The sequence below is a fragment of the Cydia splendana genome, chromosome 19 (assembly GCF_910591565.1).
Source record: "Cydia splendana chromosome 19, ilCydSple1.2, whole genome shotgun sequence".
Classification (NCBI taxonomy): domain Eukaryota; kingdom Metazoa; phylum Arthropoda; class Insecta; order Lepidoptera; family Tortricidae; genus Cydia; species Cydia splendana.
Window position 1 is genome coordinate 8,110,887 of NC_085978.1, and position 18,850 is coordinate 8,129,736.

At 37.0% G+C, this 18,850-nt stretch overlaps 3 protein-coding genes across 3 annotated transcripts in view; 2 read left to right on the forward strand and 1 right to left on the reverse strand.

Annotated features, from left to right (window-relative positions):
• The window catches only part of LOC134800243 (uncharacterized), a 299,703-nt gene that overhangs the window by 192,842 nt on the left and 88,011 nt on the right, over positions 1–18,850 (reverse strand). The window lies entirely within an intron of this gene.
• The window catches only part of LOC134800220 (alpha-tocopherol transfer protein-like), a 284,102-nt gene that overhangs the window by 50,663 nt on the left and 214,589 nt on the right, over positions 1–18,850 (forward strand). The gene's annotated exons all lie outside the window — the stretch shown is intronic.
• On the forward strand, positions 2,634–18,169 carry LOC134800230 (uncharacterized). Its single transcript, XM_063772731.1, has 7 exons — positions 2,634–2,805; positions 9,217–9,373; positions 10,497–10,611; positions 13,782–13,916; positions 15,094–15,307; positions 15,518–16,153; positions 16,313–18,169. The coding sequence occupies exons 1-6, from the start codon at positions 2,646–2,648 to the stop codon at positions 15,670–15,672; spliced, it is 936 nt and encodes a 311-aa protein (XP_063628801.1). The 5' UTR covers positions 2,634–2,645; the 3' UTR covers positions 15,673–16,153; positions 16,313–18,169.

Consider the following 18,850-nt stretch of genomic DNA (forward strand, 5'->3'; position numbering starts at 1 on the left):
AATGAAAAGTAGAGTGTTTAACTCGGGTTAAAGGCATCATTTCAGCCTCGGACCTCGGCAGAAATGAGTGCCTTTCATCCCTTGGTTAACAATCTACTACTACAGTACATATATTTGTTGATTTATTTGTTGTTCACCATAAGGTTAAAGGCGGTCGTGTCAACTGCTATTTTTGAATTCTTTATTTAATAATTATTCATAACAATAAAAGTGTAACTGTGCCAAATCAGTGTCAGCGCTTTTCACACACTGTGAACTATTGCGTGAGTAATACTGATTGTTGGAAATGAGTACAATTTTTCAACGCCGCGATGAGTGGTCAAGACGCCTTTAATAGAAGTTCACGGACTTAACGGACCCCACCACCTTCAGAAAAAAATACTGTAGACATGGAAACTGCCCAAGGAACACCTGTAGCGTCAGCACCATCGGACATGCCAGATACGGTGTCAACAGCTGAAATTCAAGGATGGTTGACCCAAATTGAAATGCGCCTCAATGAAATTTGCACAATTTCGAGTGAAGGTAAATTGAACACGGACCAAAAATTGAGGATTAACAACCTAACAAAGAGCGTCATGGGTGGAGTCTCGCAGCTAGCCGTTCAATACCAGTCGGCCAAGATGAATTATTTACTGTGTCATGCTAAAGTGAAGAACTTAACCCAGCAAAGAGACTATAGCACCCAACTTCATGAACTTTTTAAGCAGTACCTACAAGCAGCACCCAAAACTACCGAAGTAAACCAATCCTTCGCCGATATGGTCAGAACCGGAAAAACGTCCACTGTTGTGCCCACCAAAACCAGTAGCATCGCAATTTACCCCGCCGATAAGGAGAAATCCAGTGAGGATACTAAAAAACTGGTCCAAAACCTAATCAAGCCCGAAGCCCTTAAACTACATGTTCGCGGTATGAGGAAGACGAAAAATGGGGGTGTCATAATTAGCACAGATAGAAAGGACGACCTCGAAAAGCTCAAAGCGTCCCAACAGCTCCAACAATCAGGACTTAAACTAGAAGACACTGCCAAACGGAGACCCAAGATAATCCTGCTGGGGATACCGACAAACATGCCCGAAAAAGATGTGTTTGACTGTATATTCGAACAGAACATATTAGACCTGCAACCTAATTTCTCCAGAGAGGTATTTATGAACTCAGTCAAACTCAGTCACAAATCAGGCAAGAAGGACAGCTCTACCTGCAACTATATTTTGGAATGTACGGCCGAACTCAGAAGAATGCTTATACAACAACAGCGTGTATATATAAATTGGTCTTCCTGCCCTGTACGAGACTTTACTCTTCTGACCTTATGCTATTTCTGTCAGCAATATGGACATTCGGCTAAGTTCTGCAGAGATACAGAGCCCACATGTGGACATTGCGGATCATCAGGGCACAGCATCAAGGAGTGAACAAGGAGTGAGCCTTCCAAATGTGCTACATGTCAGCGCTTTAAGAAACCGTCCAACCATAAAACCGGAGACGAGCAGTGCCCAGCGAGGAAAAATGCGCAAACTAGATATTTAAGTTCTATAGACTATGAGGGTGCCTAGAGCGCTATGTATAGCAAGAGTTATCAAAAATACTCGTAGTATAATTAAGTCACTCTTTCCATAAAAATAGTTATGTCACCAGTTGCCATTTGTATTAACATAGTCCACTCACTTTACCTACCTATTGTTTGTTATAAATAATCATTCTGCTATTATACTTATAGGTTAGCATTTAGTTGTCTTGCTCATTGCTTGACCTACAAAGTTATTTAAGTACCTACCTACATACGTTTTTGTCACGTACTAATATAATCTTTATTTTTTTTGCCCAATAAGTTACACTAAATTGGCCTACTAACACGAAATACCTAAGATACAAGTATTATATACTTAGTTTAGGTATTGATGTAAAATATGTTCGAGCCAGATACAAATATTGCTTGCATAGAAGATTTTATATTTAATGTTAAGTAAACATCACTGTTTACTTTTTAAAAAACATATTTGTATATTTACATTAGTTAAGTTCTATTTAAGTGTATTATGAATGTTATAATTTTGGATAATGTTAAAGAAATAAATATTATTCTTATTCTTATTCTTATTCTTATATGGTGCTACCTTTCCAATAAGCACTTTCCCTGTCTATGTCGAAAATTTAAAGTGCCATAATATATGTACTGTAAAACGTTGTATAGTCACCTGCAATAATATGTTACACAACGAAGGCCGCAAAAATATCTGACACGATCTTATTTGTAGAGCCATAAGAGCGTGTCACATATTTTTGCGGTCTTCGAAGAGTAACATATTATTGCAGGTGACTGTACGATACACGTGTGAATAGGTAATTCGCAACTCGTGTCGATTTAAAACACTCCCGTCGTGTTTTAATTTATCACCACTCATTACGAATTTTCTACTTTCCGCACTTGTATCGTAAATAACTATTCCAGTTCATGACTCATGACATTGCAAGTGCTTTGACACTATCACTACTAACCGGTTTTGAATGCGTCCTTAGTCAAAACAACAACTTATTTTTTATTAATAAATATGCAGGCGATATGCATTGCAACTTTACCGACCAGTTTTAATCAGTTACTAGCATCGTGCGGTCGTAAAATTAATTTAGAGAACGTGATGTCATCCTTAAAGGCAAGTCTTTTGGAATTTAACCCCACAACTATTGAGGAGGTTAGAAAAGAGTACGGTTTGGATAAACCGGGAATGATGGAGCAGGCTATTGATATTCTGCACGAGTGGATACAAAAACAGGAGCATTTCGTAAAAAAGGACTTTTGTAAGTTTTTTTATTTGATTTAACTTTAGCTCAGCCCATGGTAGACTATTATTTAAGAAAATCTAGCTAAGAGACCGATGAACAAGGGTAGGTATACTAACTGTACCTATAAAATTAATTTAAACTAGTAGTTCGCCCCGAACTGAGAACTCGCGGTTTGCCAAAAATTATAAAGAGCGATTGACTTTGTTGCTCCTACTTACTCGTATAGTTCGACATAAAATAGTAGAAAATAATTTTCAAGATAAAAAAACAACTTCTATGGGGGCCGGTGAAAGATTATTGTAAATAGATGGTGCACTATGTAGAAAAGGAGGTAAAACCACCCACTTTTCTAGTAGGTAGCATTTCGTTTCTGTAAGGGTCGCAGTTTTAGCCTCACGAACCCACTTCTCTGACAGCAGTTCGGTTCGTTCGGATCATCAGCAGTTCCACTTCATCAAATGCGACAGTTTTGCTTGATTTTCTGATGAAAATACAAAAATCTCTGTACGCATGCCTTTAAGATTTGAGGAGTTCCCTCGATTCCTCGTGGATCCCATCATCTGAACTCGAGCTTGACAAAAATGTGGCTTAAAGACTTAACTTGCTTAGCAAACATAACGAAGAGGACAAATCGCCAAACGCGAACTATGCTTCGTTGAAGAGTTCCGTTCTGATCATCATCAGCAGTTCCACTTCATCAAATGTCACTTTTTTGAATGTATATGTTGTGTTTTGAATGTAATGTGTTTGTTGATAAAACACATATATCACTATATGTATGCCTTTAAGATTTGAGGAATTCCCTCGATTCCTCATAGATCCCATCATTAGAACTGGGTTTCGGCAAAAACGGGAGCAATCTGTATGATACATACAATCAAAAAAATAATTTTCAAAATCGGTCCAGTAATGACGGAGATATGGAGGTAAATACATAAAAAAATCACAATCGAATTTCCTCCTTTTGAGATTTGGAAGTCGGTTAATAAATGAGGGCGCCACTTTCTACGTAGCTGTCACATTTAAGACGTAAAATGCTTACACATGGCAACAATTTATAGTCTGTCAAGCCATTTCCGTCAGTAGAAAAAGCAGCTAAAAAATGTAGCCGCGAAGGGTTATCGGCCCATAGAAAATTTGAATATCGCGCCTTTTTCTACTGACAAACTTTTTTGACCGACTATAGTAGAGAGATTTTAGAGTTCCATTTTATTTAATTTCTACTATTTTATGTCCCACTATAGGCGGCAATGGGTCAAAAATCGCGTGGATATATTACAAGGTCTGTGGAGCCCTTAACTGATACTGTCTCTGTAGTAAGCCGAAATATTTCCTGTCAAATGTCAAATACCTATATTATGTTTATTCTTATCTTGCAAATTCTATCAAAATGGTAAATTTAAAAACGATATTATAAAAGTGCAAGCTGAGCGTTTTCATTTGATACCAAACTCGACCATACTTTCTTGCAAAAAGATGACCAGAATAGCAAGACTCCTCACAAATAGCTTTTTAGCCTTCTAAGCTCTTCTAGCTCAATAACCCCTTGATCGAGCCTGCTCATACTTTAATGACTAAAATATAATGCCCTCAACTACACGTTTACCCAATTTCATTTAAATTAGAACAAATTTACTTAAGTTCTTGAGTATCAAACTATCCTCTGATAGTTCAGCTTAAAAACATCGAAATGCCGGGACGTGCCCCTAGCCAGCCGCGTGTCCCAAGTCCCAAGTCGAATGTAAGAACTTCGTTCGCTTCGCTCGCTCGTTCGATTACACCTTACACACGGCTTAGACGCCTTCAAACAGTAACTAGCCGGAAAAAGCACAACAACGGGAATTGTGGAAATCAAGGGGAGAGGCCTTTGCCCACAGCAGTGGGACACTATAATATAAAAAAATACACCTCGATGGGTCGACCTCTTTACAGAGTTCGTGGTCAACGGGAGACTGAGTAAAAAATATCCACCTTTGTTAACATTGTTCCTTTTGTTAGGTTCGCTAGCTCATAGTTGGTCTCTCTTGAGACAGAAACGTAATATATTATGGTTCTTCAGTTTCCAGATGTTTAAAACTTCAAACCATATACCCATAGAAAATGGCCCAGCCAAAATGTATGAAACAGTAAAAATTTTTTTCGCAATTTCGGGGTTGGTACCTTAGTAAAAGTTGCTCAGTATAATCCCAAAACCTCCCTGGTAACGGAAATGCAGTTAATTTTTAGCCAACCTGTAATATTTTTTTTTGACAATTGCCTTTTTAAAGCTAACTAACTAGTGACCGAAGAGCTGGCAGTTTCCTCGCGCTACGTATTATTGTGAGAGTCAGGATCGCGGGTGTACCTAAATAAAAATAAACAAAAAGCATACCATATTTTAGTACCTAATTTGTACTATTTGGTACCTCCTTTAAAAAAATTAGTACCTCACGGTATTAAAAGTTATTACCAAAAAACATTACACCCGCCATTCTGACAGTCAGAATGGCGGGTGTATTTTATTACGCAATGATCCCGCGATTATTGATAAATTCTATAAAAGCCAAATTTTAGTACCTTTTTAGTACTTTCATATTCAATTATAAATTGAGCCATTTTATTTGTGGTTTCCGAGTTTTACTCATTTTACACTTTACATTGCTATTACAATTTTGCAGGCGCTGTAATTTTCCACCGTATCGATTTCGTTTTTAAGAAAAAACGCTACGCTACAACTATTGTTATTACGCCAGGATTTAGTACCTTTTACGTTTAATTTGTTACCTTTTCACGATTAATCTGTTAAGTTCAATTAACTATGAAAATTACGTCTTACAAATGGCCAGGCGCCATGTCATAGAATTCTTCATATGAAAAAATTCTGCTCTTCATTGTGCTTGTAATTGTGTACCTAATACCTACTTTTAAGTATATGGTGATTAATGAAATAAAACCCGCAAATTATGTCTGTTTGTCGGTATATGACTTCTCGTCCCGTTGATGTCCTTTTTAGGGTTCCGTACCAAAAAAGTACAAAAGGAACCCTCATGGTGCGACTCTGTCCGTCTGTCCGTCCGTATGTCACATCGCTAAATATATCGAGAACTACGGAAGCTATCGATTTAAAATTTGGAATGATTATTTGTTTATGAATTTTTAATAATTATGGAAAATGCCCAATATAAAGAGGGGGCAAAATTTACAAGTCTATAGTTACTAGGTCGAGTAGGATATCATTTGAAAGCGCTCGAATTGAACATTACAAAACATTTCTTTTTCAGACTGAAAAATAAATTTATATTTGAAGGAAAAATGTGAAAAACAAAACTATTAAGGTCAATGTGGCCAAATCCGTCAGAGGAGTAAATCCGTCCAACAACATTTGCGACTATTCTAACAACAGTATACACTTGCTGACTCGATCGCTAAAGCAGAGAGCATATTTAATACCAGTAGTCAAAAACAGATCACAACAGTAGTCAGAAACAGCGCTCAGTCGCCAGTAAATGAAAAAAAATAACGCTATTAAAGTTCAGGTGCGCTCCGAACTTGATATCGAGCTAAGTGTGCTGCTCTGTTTTGTGAAGTTGGGATGAGACGATGTAAGTTAGGCCTTATTAATGGCTTATTTAGAATTTTAGACGATGCGAGAACTTGCATGCGAGTTTCATTACACTGCGGTTTTTGATCGGTCGGTTGAATTGGACGTAACCAACAGTCCGCAATGTAACTAAAATGCATGCGAGTTCGCGCGCAGTCTAAATCAGCCCTTAGTATGTTTATTATTGTTCGATATGCATGTTTATCGGTCTTTTTATCCATTTTACATTATAATCTCTTGGTGAGAAACCATGGGTGGTTAAAATTTGTGTTTACAAAACTATCGAGCGGACAAATCCGTCAATTACGAAACGGGAAAAATCGTCATGTGCCGGAATTTCCCTATTTCATATATTGCCAACCTTTTTTGATTTGACTCACTTAGGTAAGTATAACTCATGTCATACTCATGCAGTGATTTTTACTGAATTGTCAAATTTCTCATATAAATTCGTGGTAGCTTTCGTACATCAATCTAAGATATCTGTGCTGTATTATTTAAAATTAAAAAGTAGATTTTATTTTTAAACTTTTTTTAAAGGTTTAATTTAAAAATAGGACGGATTTGCCCCAAGAATATATTTGGGAATAAAATCTAAATTTAACCTTAAATTGAGTTCACTAAGGTTTAGTTTCGATTAAGGGTATAGTGGTATTTATGTTCACTTGACGTAAGTACCTACATGTTTGTAATACGTCACGATACAAGAAAAATCGTTGGTTGACAGAAATGCCCCAAACCCTAGGGAAAATCCGTCAACTGACATGTCTTTAAAAAACCGGGCAAGTGCGAGTCGGACTCGCGAACGAAGGGTTCCGTACCATAATGCAAAAAAAAAAACGAAAAAAAAGCAAAAAAAAAACGGTCACCCATCCAAGTACTGACCACTCCCGACGTTGCTTAACTTTGGTCAAAAATCACGTTTGTTGTATGGGAGCCCCATTTAAATCTTTATTTTATTCTGTTTTTAGTATTTGTTGTTATAGCGGCAACAGAAATACATCATCTGTGAAAATTTCAACTGTCTAGCTATCACGGTTCGTGAGATACAGCCTGGTGACAGACGGACGGACGGACGGACGGACGGACAGCGAAGTCTTAGTAATAGGGTCCCGTTTTACCCTTTGGGTACGGAACCCTAAAAAACATATTTAAATAACCAGCAGTACTAGGAGTTTAATATGAGTACCTTTATATAAATAAATAATTAATATTGGGGACATCTTACACAGATCAACCTAGCCCCAAACTAAGCAAAGCTTGTACTATGGGTGCTAGGCGACGATATACATACTTATATAGATAAATACATACTTATATACATAGAAAACACCCATGACTCAGGATCAAATATTAGTGTTCATCATCATAGTTATGACCGGCCAAAGTGAACTTAAACTATGACGGAAATGCCCTCATTGACCTTAAATCCCCCCCCCCCCCCCCCTAAGTATCCCCGAAAAACCAACATACATACAGTGAGTATTTTAGTTACTAAACGTGTCTGAACACCAAAAATTTAGTCGAGAAGACTAGTAAGAGTGGTGGAGTGAGGCCACGGGGAGGCTCACTCGCCAGAAAAAATAGAACAAAATGGATCCATTCGACTAATTTACTGACTAATCTACTCGACTAAATTGTTGGTGTTCAGACACGTAATACTCGCAACTCGCCACTCGACTATGTAGTCCGAACTAGGCTAGACATTGATACTCAAGGCGGTTTGTGTACAAGTGGCTTAACTGCGAAACGCAAAAATCGAAACTTCGTTATCTGCCTCTCTATCGATCGAATATGCAAGACCGAACTTTTGATTTTCGTGTTTCGCGGTAGGCCCTGTGTTGGTGCTAGTGACGCCCTCTACGCAGAGTTTTGCGTAATATTCCCTGTGGGGTCGCTTTCCGTGCCATATTTATACTCAGACACAGCGACCTTGTCAGAAGAAAAACTGTACCAAGACGATAGAAGAAAAACATCATGTAATAGTTAAATGAAATAATTGCTTGTATTTCTAAAAGGTATGTATTTCAATCGTATGTCTTCTTAGCAAAATCAACGGGATCCCACAAAGAAGTATATTTTTCACACTAATATACCGACAAACAGACATAATTTGCGGGTTTTATTTGATTAATCAGTAATCACGATATACTTAAGAGTAGGTATAGGTACACGGTACGCGGAATTTTTTCATAGGAAGAATTCTTTGACATCGCGCCTGGCCATTTGTAAGAGGTAATTTTCATAGTTAATTGAACTTAACAGATTAAACGTGAAAAGGTAACAAATTAAACGTAAAAGGTACTAAATCCTGGCGTAATAACAATAGTTGTAGCGTAGCGTTTTTTCTTAAAAACGAAATCGATACGGTGAATAATCGAAGCGCCTGTAAAATTGTAATAGCAATGTAAAGTGTAAAATGAGTAAAACTCGGAAACCACAAGTAATGTGGCTCAATTTATAAATGAATATGAAAGTACTAAAAAGGTACTAAAATTTGTCTTTTATAGAATTTATCAATAATCGCGGGATCATTGCGTAATAAAATACACCCGCCATTCTGACTGTCAGAATGGCGGGTGTAATGTTTTTTGGTGATAACTTTTAATACCGTGAGGTACTAATTTTTTTAAAGGAGGTACCAAATAGTACAAATTAGGTACTAAAATATGGTATGCTTTTTGTTTATTTTTATCTAGGTACACCCGCCATCCTGACTCTCACGTATTATTATATTATTGCAATAAGCACAGTGGGAAATGTTGCGTGCATTCTCGGCACCGTGCCAAAGGCCAAGGGCCTAATATTTTATTTTATTATTTTTATATTGCTATCTTTTCTTACAGGTAGAGAGTATTTAGAACGTGTCATCATTTCCACGAAGGGCTCATTGGAGCGCGCTAAAGCAAGAGTGGACAAAATGTGCACTTTGCGTACTCGTGTGCCGGAATTGTTCGTGAAAATCAATGTTAAACAAGATTTGTCTCACCTCTCTCAGTCATAGTAAGTATTATAGCAGAAAATTTGTTTTTGATCCGAAAATATATTCAACGTTTTATATGTAGCTGCACTTAATATCATATTCTAAATTAAAAAAAGATTGATGAGTTACCTAGTTTAATAACAAAGTTCATCATCAAGCCAGCCATTTCCAACAACCACATTGAATATTCCCTAAAGTTATGTAGGTAACATAAAATTCACCTCAATCGAACCTCCGGAACTAGTTATACTTAGGGCATACTGAAAATTCCTGGACTGGCCACGTAGAAAAAATAAGTCTTCTCATATATCAGAATCCAGAAACTTTCAGTAGGGCCCACGTATATAAACTAAGTCTGAAGTGAAACTGTAAACATCTCTAACATCTTATGATGATGCCGTCGTAATATGTCTTGAGTTTTGTACTTTTGGTGGGGGTTTATTATATTTTCACTTCTCATGCTCAAAAAGTGCAACTTTATGTCGTGCGTAGACGACATAAAATCGCATTTTATGCTCTAGATCCGACCGGCCCAAGAAAAATTTTCTTTAGTCTTGAATAAACGTTAAAATAACCTAAAATATTTGATTTTTTGTATATTTTCCTCGCAATCGAAGTGAAAAGCAGAGTGTACAACAAGGGCATAAATGTCCATTTTTACCCTCGTCTACTATTTTGGTCTTCGCCTCGCTCAGACCAAAAAATTGCCTCGGGTAAAAATGGGTCACTTTATGCCCTTGTTGTACAATCTACTATTATTTGTGTAAGGGGATGCATTTTGGAATCTAATTAGCTGCACGTACATGTCGTACATGTTAGATGTGATTATAATCCGCATAAAGGGGCCCACTGATTAACAGTCCGCCGGACGGTATCGGCCTGTCAGTTGTTCGGAACTGTCAAAATTTTGTTCTAACTGACAGGCCGATACCGTCCGGCGGACTGTTAATCAGTGGGCCCCTTTCGCGGTATGAGGGTGGTAACATTAATTGCAATGGAAAATACGCGTGGGTAAGTACCTATCGGGTTCGCACTAATTGACTAGCATGTTAGTTTTTCGCGGTGCTTATCAGCGAAGCAATATTTTGTTTGCATTTAAACGTTTTTGATTCACTTACGAGTTCATTGAATTTTTGTCCACAGCATAAATGTCTACATGCCAAAACTGACTGAAGACAACTACAGAGTTTACGTTGTACAAATGAAAAGTAACATCACTACGGCTATTCTGTTAGACACTTTTAGACATAATATGATTGTAAGTAATTTTAGTGTAACAAAATTTTTATTAAGTAGGGTTTTGTGAAGCAGCCAGTTAGCCGGTACGGTCGGCCAAGAAAGTGGTCTACCGACTCTATCAATCAGATGATAGAGTCGAAAAGTGGTAGACCTCTTTCTTGGCTGACTGTACACTAGTAATTTTAGGTGGGTTGTTGGTGAGCAGCACGGCAAACAGCAGTTGTAGTAAGGATGTAAGTATGTTGTAAATGAAAGTACAAGTTAATAAGGTGACCCTCCTTCTAAATCTAAGATGCGTCTATCGCCCAAGTAACACACAAACAGGATAATAGAGTAAAATTATCATCTTATTCAAATTATGATTGCATAAATTTTGTGTATAAGCGGGGGCCTATATACCAATTAATGCTGAATAAATTTTGCATAGTATCGGTTTTGCATATTAAAACTGAATATTACTTATTTCTTACACAGTTAGTCGGACATTATTCAGCTTAAAGCATTTGTGGTTACTAAAAGCTGAATAATAGCGGCATTAGCAGCAATTAGCTGTATATATTCTGTGTTGTGAGATATTAAGCAGACAATATTAAGAAAAATGTGATAGTGGCTACTAAATGCTGAAAAGAAGCGTCGGCGGAGACTTTCAACTGTATAAAAGCGGTTGCATTTTCTGTTTTAATGCTAGTTTTTGAATAAAGGTGGACGCTAATACTGGAAGCTGTAATGAAATCCAAATCTTATTTGTTATTCAGTAGCTGCATATATGGGTTAATTATGGCTTTTATAGACATAACGTCTGAATAATAAATACTAAAACAACACTTATACTTAAGTTATAGCGATTTTAGTACACATGTACTATCTTTTCTTGCTAAAAGCTGCAAAATGAACGCAATGACAAGCGCTATTCAAACTACTGCTTAGTATCAACAAGTGCGCGGTGGAGAGGGTTCCGTAGCTTTATACACGCTCAACGGTGCTACTTGAGCCTGATTGCCTTGAGCTTGAGCTTGTTTTTATTTTATTTTGAACGCATCTTGCGTATTTATTATTTAATCCAATCATTATTAAAAAAATCGAGGTTTAGTTTTCTTAACAATTCTTTTCGATTGGTTATTTTACGTAAACAATTACTAGCTTCCATCGTAAACACTGTTAACGGACCATTTGCATACCTTACTGCAACGAGATAAGGTTTACCAATGGCCATTTAAGGTTGTTGCTAGTTGGCAAACAAGGTGTCAAATGCTAGTTATTGATATTGTTGCATTAAAAACTTGTAGACTGGACTTGGTATGTGAAAAATAAAATAATCACCCCCATTAAAATATAGCGAAATCGGTTCTCCTGTCGATTTTGAACGGACTGTTTTTAGGTTTCAAGTGAGTCTACTCATACCCATCCCACACTATACTCGTACTCATACCTAAACAATACTGCCCATACCAAACCATTCTTGTACTCATACCCGTGATACCCGCTACTAATATACCCGCACCTTCGCACCTATACCATATTCATATTCATACCATACTCGTAACCATACCATACTCATACTATATACATCTTCGTACTCACGTCGTACATCTTTGCGTGTACCTTTACCTACTACATATTTGTCGGAACTGATAACGGAAAAAATAACTGTGTAATCTGCCGTGCCCCCAGATTTATCATATAACTTAAATATTATATCGCGTTTATAATATTAGTAGGAAGTAGGATTGAATATTGCCCGTGTTACATACCTATAATGTTTCTCATCAAAATAGTGAGGATCTATGTGGTTTTTACCATTTGTGTATAGAACCCTAATAGGCTTTAAGATTGAGAAAACAATTACTATTATACTGATGTTATTCAAAACTTGTTGTTCTAAAACCATTATTATCTAACATGTAGCTTAGTAACGCGAATAATGTGAATGCCTATTCAGAAATTTAGCACATAATAGCTGTGGCAGCAGCTTATATTCAGCACAGTCGGACGCCATTACGGTTGCTCATATTCTAACCTCTACAATTAAATAGGAATTTAAAATGAACTGAAAAACCCATTTATATTCATTTATAAAACTAGTTTTATCGTAACATAACTTGTTAAAGTACATTTTCTATCACTAAAACATCTAAACACCGCAAATAATTACAAATTTAAAAGTGGAGTACTAAATTTTCTATATTTACTTTCTAAACAGTGCATTATTTACGCGGCGCTTTAAAATTTTAAATAAAATGTATATATATATTTACAGTAAAGTCGCATGCGCAATGAAATTGATGTTATGTAAACATCAAATCAATATGTGGGTAATGTCCTCCTTATTTTGTATTCACTTCAGAAACTACACTTTGACACGAGTTCACAAATTAAAATGGAAGACAAATCATACACAAATAGCTGAATATATTTTCTGTAACAATGCACTTTTGAACCAAAAGCTTCATAACGTGTGACTAACTGAGTCATTTCTATACAAAGCTGGATAACTTTGGTTTAAAAGCGGTATAGAAGCTTTTGACAGCCTCTATACAAGTGTTATTCAGCGATCCAATGTGTGGGCACACACTTATACAGCTATTACATTACTGTTATTCAGTATTAAGCGGCGTGGACATGCCCACTTTGCGCCCAAACCTTCTGTATAACGTCTGTATTAGCGCTTATACAGAAGATATACAGCTACCTTATTCAGCATTCAGTACGGCATGCTCTATTATTCAAACAATATTCAGCTACTTTTGTGTTACTTGGGCGCTCTCTTGCCTGTATATTAGTTTTATATTGCTGATTATCTTGCTTCCGCCGTTAGAGTTGCTGTTCGACAAGACGTGAAGAACGTGCGACTCTAAAGGGGCCCACAGATTAACAGTCCGCCGGACGGTATCGGCCTGTCAGAACAAAATTTTGACAGTTCCGAACTGACAGGCCGATACCGTCCGGCGGACTGTTAATCAGTGGGCCCCTTTATGCGGATTATAATCACGTCTAACATGTACCACATGTACGTGCAGCTAATTAGATTCCAAAATGCATGTATAGTGATAAGACTGTACAAGGGACTTTATAATGAAAATGTGTTTCTAACTTGTAGTGTATTATGATAGCCGCGGCCAATGATATATATAAAATATTTTTAACCTGGCTTTTGTGCATATTTTATAATTATGAATTTCAATATTTCAGCTGGCAGAGTATTTAAAACGAAAGGACTATGCTAATGGTATCATTTGTGTCGCAGATGTCAGAGAAAACAACATTTTGGATTTAGTCGCTCAATTTAACATTGTGGATTTGAGTAATGTGTCTGTTATGTATACGGTAAGAGAAGTAAACCTAATAATTTAGATTAACAATGTAAGTAATAGAAAAACACTGACAGCGTAAAAAAATTGTAAGGCTTGACAAGATTATACTTGGCAGAGGTACTGCCAAATATAATCTCACAATCAGTATAATATACGATTGTAGCGACACTACCTCTGCCAAATATAATCTTGTAAATACAAGTATTAAGTAAGTATAAGGAAGTCAGTATTTTTTACATGTTTATTCAAGTAACTGACGGTATTTCTACCGCTATACAACCGGCTGACGGTTTTATTATTTATAATAGCATCTAAACTATCATCTGGCAAAGTATCAATCGGGAGGCGATGACTGAAAAAAAAATTTTTTTACATGTTCATGTGATCAACTGACGGTCTTTCCACCGCGATACAACCGGCTGACTATTTTTTTAATTCATGATAGCATCTAAACTATCACCTGACAAACGGGAGCGGGATCAAGCGGGAGGCGATGACTGACGATATTTGCTCCTGGCCCGCGGTCTATGTATAATTGCGAAATTTTTTGCCTTGTTTTCATCAGTGACGTTCGATGACTTTCAACGTCTGTTGTCAAAGAGTCTCCTCGTCAGTAAAATAAATTAGTGAAATACGCAACATGGCTTAGGCCAAATAAAATCTTGTTAGCAGTTTGTTAGGGTATATCAGTATATCTGATCAGTGTGTTGCATATATGCATTTTGTATGCCCCTATATAAGTATTGGCGCAGATGAATAGGTCAAGTTTAACCTTTTGAATGCCGCGCGTATCGTGCGCGCCGCGTCATCGTGAACCTTGCAGAAATGCACAAAGGTTGATATTGGGCTGTAGCCGCGCGGGCAGTTAACGTCTTAGGTGGTCAAAGGTTAAGATTTCGGTTTAGGACACAAGGTGTAACAATTTAAACTCTCGCGTTTTGTACAGATATTTAATGACACAAACTGATCTACCGCGATATACTTTCATTATTTTTACCTTAAATTCCGACGTTTCAGCTGGTGCAACTTAAGGAAGTAAGGTAAAAATAATGAAAGTATGCATATAGCGGTAGACACGTTTGTGTAATTAAATATAGGCCACAAGGTGGCCTACTCTGCGGGTACGGTCCCATATATTATTTTTCTATGCTTTTTTGTCACCTATAAAAGGTATACATATTCTGTTACAGGAGGGCTTTGGGTTTAGAGTGAAGAAAGTGTTAATCTTATCTTCTTCCAAAGTTATCGACTTATTTGCTGCACTACTGAAGCGAGTGGTTAGTGCCAAAATCGGAGAACGGATTGAAGCGATTAACACTGTGGAAGATCTACATAAACATCTGCCTACGGAACTGCTACCAGAAGATTATGGAGGCCAGCAAAAATCTTTAATTGAACTTTATGGTAAGAGGTTGATGTCTTAAAACAAAAAAAAGAGAAACCACACCAACTAACCTTTTAAGTATAATTTAAGTAAAAAGCGTTTTAACATTTTATTTACAAACTGCTGCTTTGCCGCTCAAAAACTACAACAAATAGTTGATTCGTTTTGCTTAAATACTAATCGAGTATAATACCTTCTTCGTAAATATCTTATTATTTTAAATTTTTTAGACCAATGGACTGAAGAGCTAGGGTCCGATGAGAACATAGAATACGTGAAAGAGATGACTCAAGCTCGTGTCAATGAAGAATTTAGACGTTCCGACGGATGCGGTGACGAGTATCTAGGGATTCCCGGATCTTTTAAAACTCTTAATGTTGACTAGATTAGACTAGATTTTTAACAAAACACATATCCATAGAAACTGTCCTGTGACTCAATTTTATTTAAAACAATTGACTCACGTTAGACCGCGCAGAGGCCGGGCCGGGGCTGCCGGAGCTTCATTTTCTATGGAAATCACTACGTGATCACCGATCAGCCGTGAGCCGTCATAGAAAATGACATGTCGGACGCCTCGTTTCTGGCACGGCTCGGTTTAGCGTGAGTCAACCTTTAGAGAAACAACTCATGAAATATGACCTAGATGTATTCTTGGCTTTAGTTTTCTTTTACACACAGCTACCACTCGTAAGCTAATAAAGTTTTCTGTCTAGACTTGTATACCTTTACTTACCTTCAATCAATACGTTCCAGGACTCTTCTCTTTCCGCACAGACTCTAGTAATATATTACGTCATAGTATATTAATTTAAAGTAAAGAATGATGAAAAGGAAATTAGGTATTGATTCTGAACATAGTTGAGGTATAACACTTTAAACTCTCGCGTTTTGTACACATATTTAATTACACAAACGGGTCTACCGCGATATAATTTCATTGTTTTTACCTTTAATTCCGACGTTTCAGCTGAGTTGCACCAGCTGTGGTCACGGAAAGACTGACGTCCCAACAAATAGTTGAGGTGCCAATACAGTACGTGACGAAGAAGCCGTATGGATTTCAATTAACGATGTGATACAAATTTCTATCTCTTCTTCTTCTTCAGCGACGAAGGACGTCCATAAAGTGTTCTTCTTCTTACAGTGCCATCTACCGGAGGTCGGCTATCATGAGGGCTTTATACACTTCCGCGCGAAATAATGAGCGTGACGTGCTCTGTTTAACCAAAGAGAATTTGAAATAGAGAGTTACTGTCAAGGTAAATTATGTAGCTACAGTAAATTTACTACCACAGAAGATTAAAACTGTTAGAACGCCATTTGACTTTGATAATTATTCCTTCACTGATATGTGTTAACTTGTTAAATATGAATATTACCATTAACGCCATCTACTCGAGAGTAGGCTGAAGGTTATGGCGCCATCGCTCGAAAAGATTGCACCATAACTTTCGCCTAGTGTCGAGTAGATGGCGTTAATATTAATATTTAACAAGTTAACACATCTGAAAGGATAAGGATCAAAGTCAAATGGCGTTCTAACTGTTTTGGCAGTAAATTTACAGTGGCTACATAATTTACTTTGACAATCCGCCTCTATACACTCATTCTCTTTGGTTTAACTAAACCAACAGATTCATTCTTGCTTCAATATATAAATTATGGCTCTCAACACAAGTAAATAAATGGTTTTTGACTGATAAGAAACCTATCTTAGCTTTGTTTTTGCTAATTATATAAGTGTTTACTCCAATTACAAACCGGACTTATAGTTTAAGTCGGTCGGGTTACTTGGACCCAGCCCTGTAGTTGGTAAGAGAAGGTTTAGGGTGTCTAAATTAGTCTAAAGGATTTGGTCTTAGGTTTGCACGAAAAATATTCGAATTCACAAATTAATTTCACAAATTATGGAAAATCACGCAAGTTACCTATAGTCAAATAAGTCCTAAGTTATAAGGTCCAAAATTAACTCAGATATCTTTGTTCAGTTGTTTCTATAACAAAATATTTGTATAAATGCAAGAAAAATACTAAATAACATTGATGTTTATACTTAATTACCGTACTGTCGTCGTAATTGTAGTAGATACGTACCTACTAGATAGAATAAGTATACTTAATTAAGTAGTTTTACGATTATGTTATGCATGGTATAATAATATACTCCGCCTGGTACTCCATTCCCGTCTTTTCTAGGTCACCTAACTGACACGGGCTTACGTCATCATGCGACAGCGCTATATGATAATATGCGATAGCGCTATATATAGCGGCCATGTTGTTGTGACGTAGCCCCGTGTCACTCTGGGAATGGAAGACCATGTTTTATTAGACTATGATGTTATGTTGTAGTAAATAAAAGTGTGTTGTTATAAAACATTGTTTTTCTGAATGCATTTTATAAGAATCCCTTAAGGTATTAAGTCCACCAGTTATACTTATTTCATTTAAGCAATAAAGTTTACCGTAAAACCACTCCACTATTGTCCAAAGCATCTATGGTCCAAAATTAACGTAATATCTCATGTAATGTGACTACGAGTATTAGAGTTAGACCAAGAAAAGTCTGAAACGATTTTGATAGCATACGCAGTGCAAGTGTTATTTATACGTCATCATTTCATAGAAGTTTGACGTTTAAAATAACAGTTGCACTGAGTGTAAAATTAGAGAACTCTAGGGAAATCCTAAAACTCACACAAAGTTCAAAGAGTGACACGACTCAGTACCGAAATAGTAGCACAGATCACATACTGAAGCAGAAAAGCCACTATAAAATAACAACAGAAAATTTCACTGGCATTAATATCAATTTTGGCGCTTTCCCAGTTGCTACTAAAATCGGGCCTTTTTTTCATTTCATTGATTACATTTCACATTCCCATTTCACAGTGAAACCAATAGACAATTTCATACCTTGTTGAGGTTATAATTGTTCAAGTTTGCCTCTGATGCATATAAAAAAGTTAACTTTAGCTGTAACATCTGCCGAGTGCTGATGCCAAACCCGAGCATCAGCTCTCGGCAGATGTTACAGCTAAAGGACTCTCATGCGAGAGTCCGTCTATGATAACTTTGCAAGGTGAGGAAATGTCATTATAAACTTGACATTACAAATGGCATGCAGATTTAGCTTAGGGGCTGTCCATAAATTACGTCATCGATTTTTGACGATTTTCGACCCCCCCCCCTAACATCATCCAAAAATCATGCTTCGAATGACCCCGTTTCCTCCTACGTCATGCTACCATCATCCGATGTCCAGACCCCCCCCCCCCCTAATTTGAAATGACGTAATTTATGAATAGCCCCTTAGTTTGACTCTAATGGCATGTCTCATATAACAGGGTGGCTAAAAATAACTGCATGGCCGTTGCCAGGGAGGTTTTGGGATTATACTGAGCAACTTTTACTAAGGGATCAACCCCGAAATAGCGAAAAAAAATTTCCTTTCCATAGAAAATATACCAGTCAAAATGTATGAAACAGCCAAATTTTTTTTTATCGCGATCGGGATTGGTCCCATAGTAAAAGTTGCTCAGTATACTCCCAAAACCTCC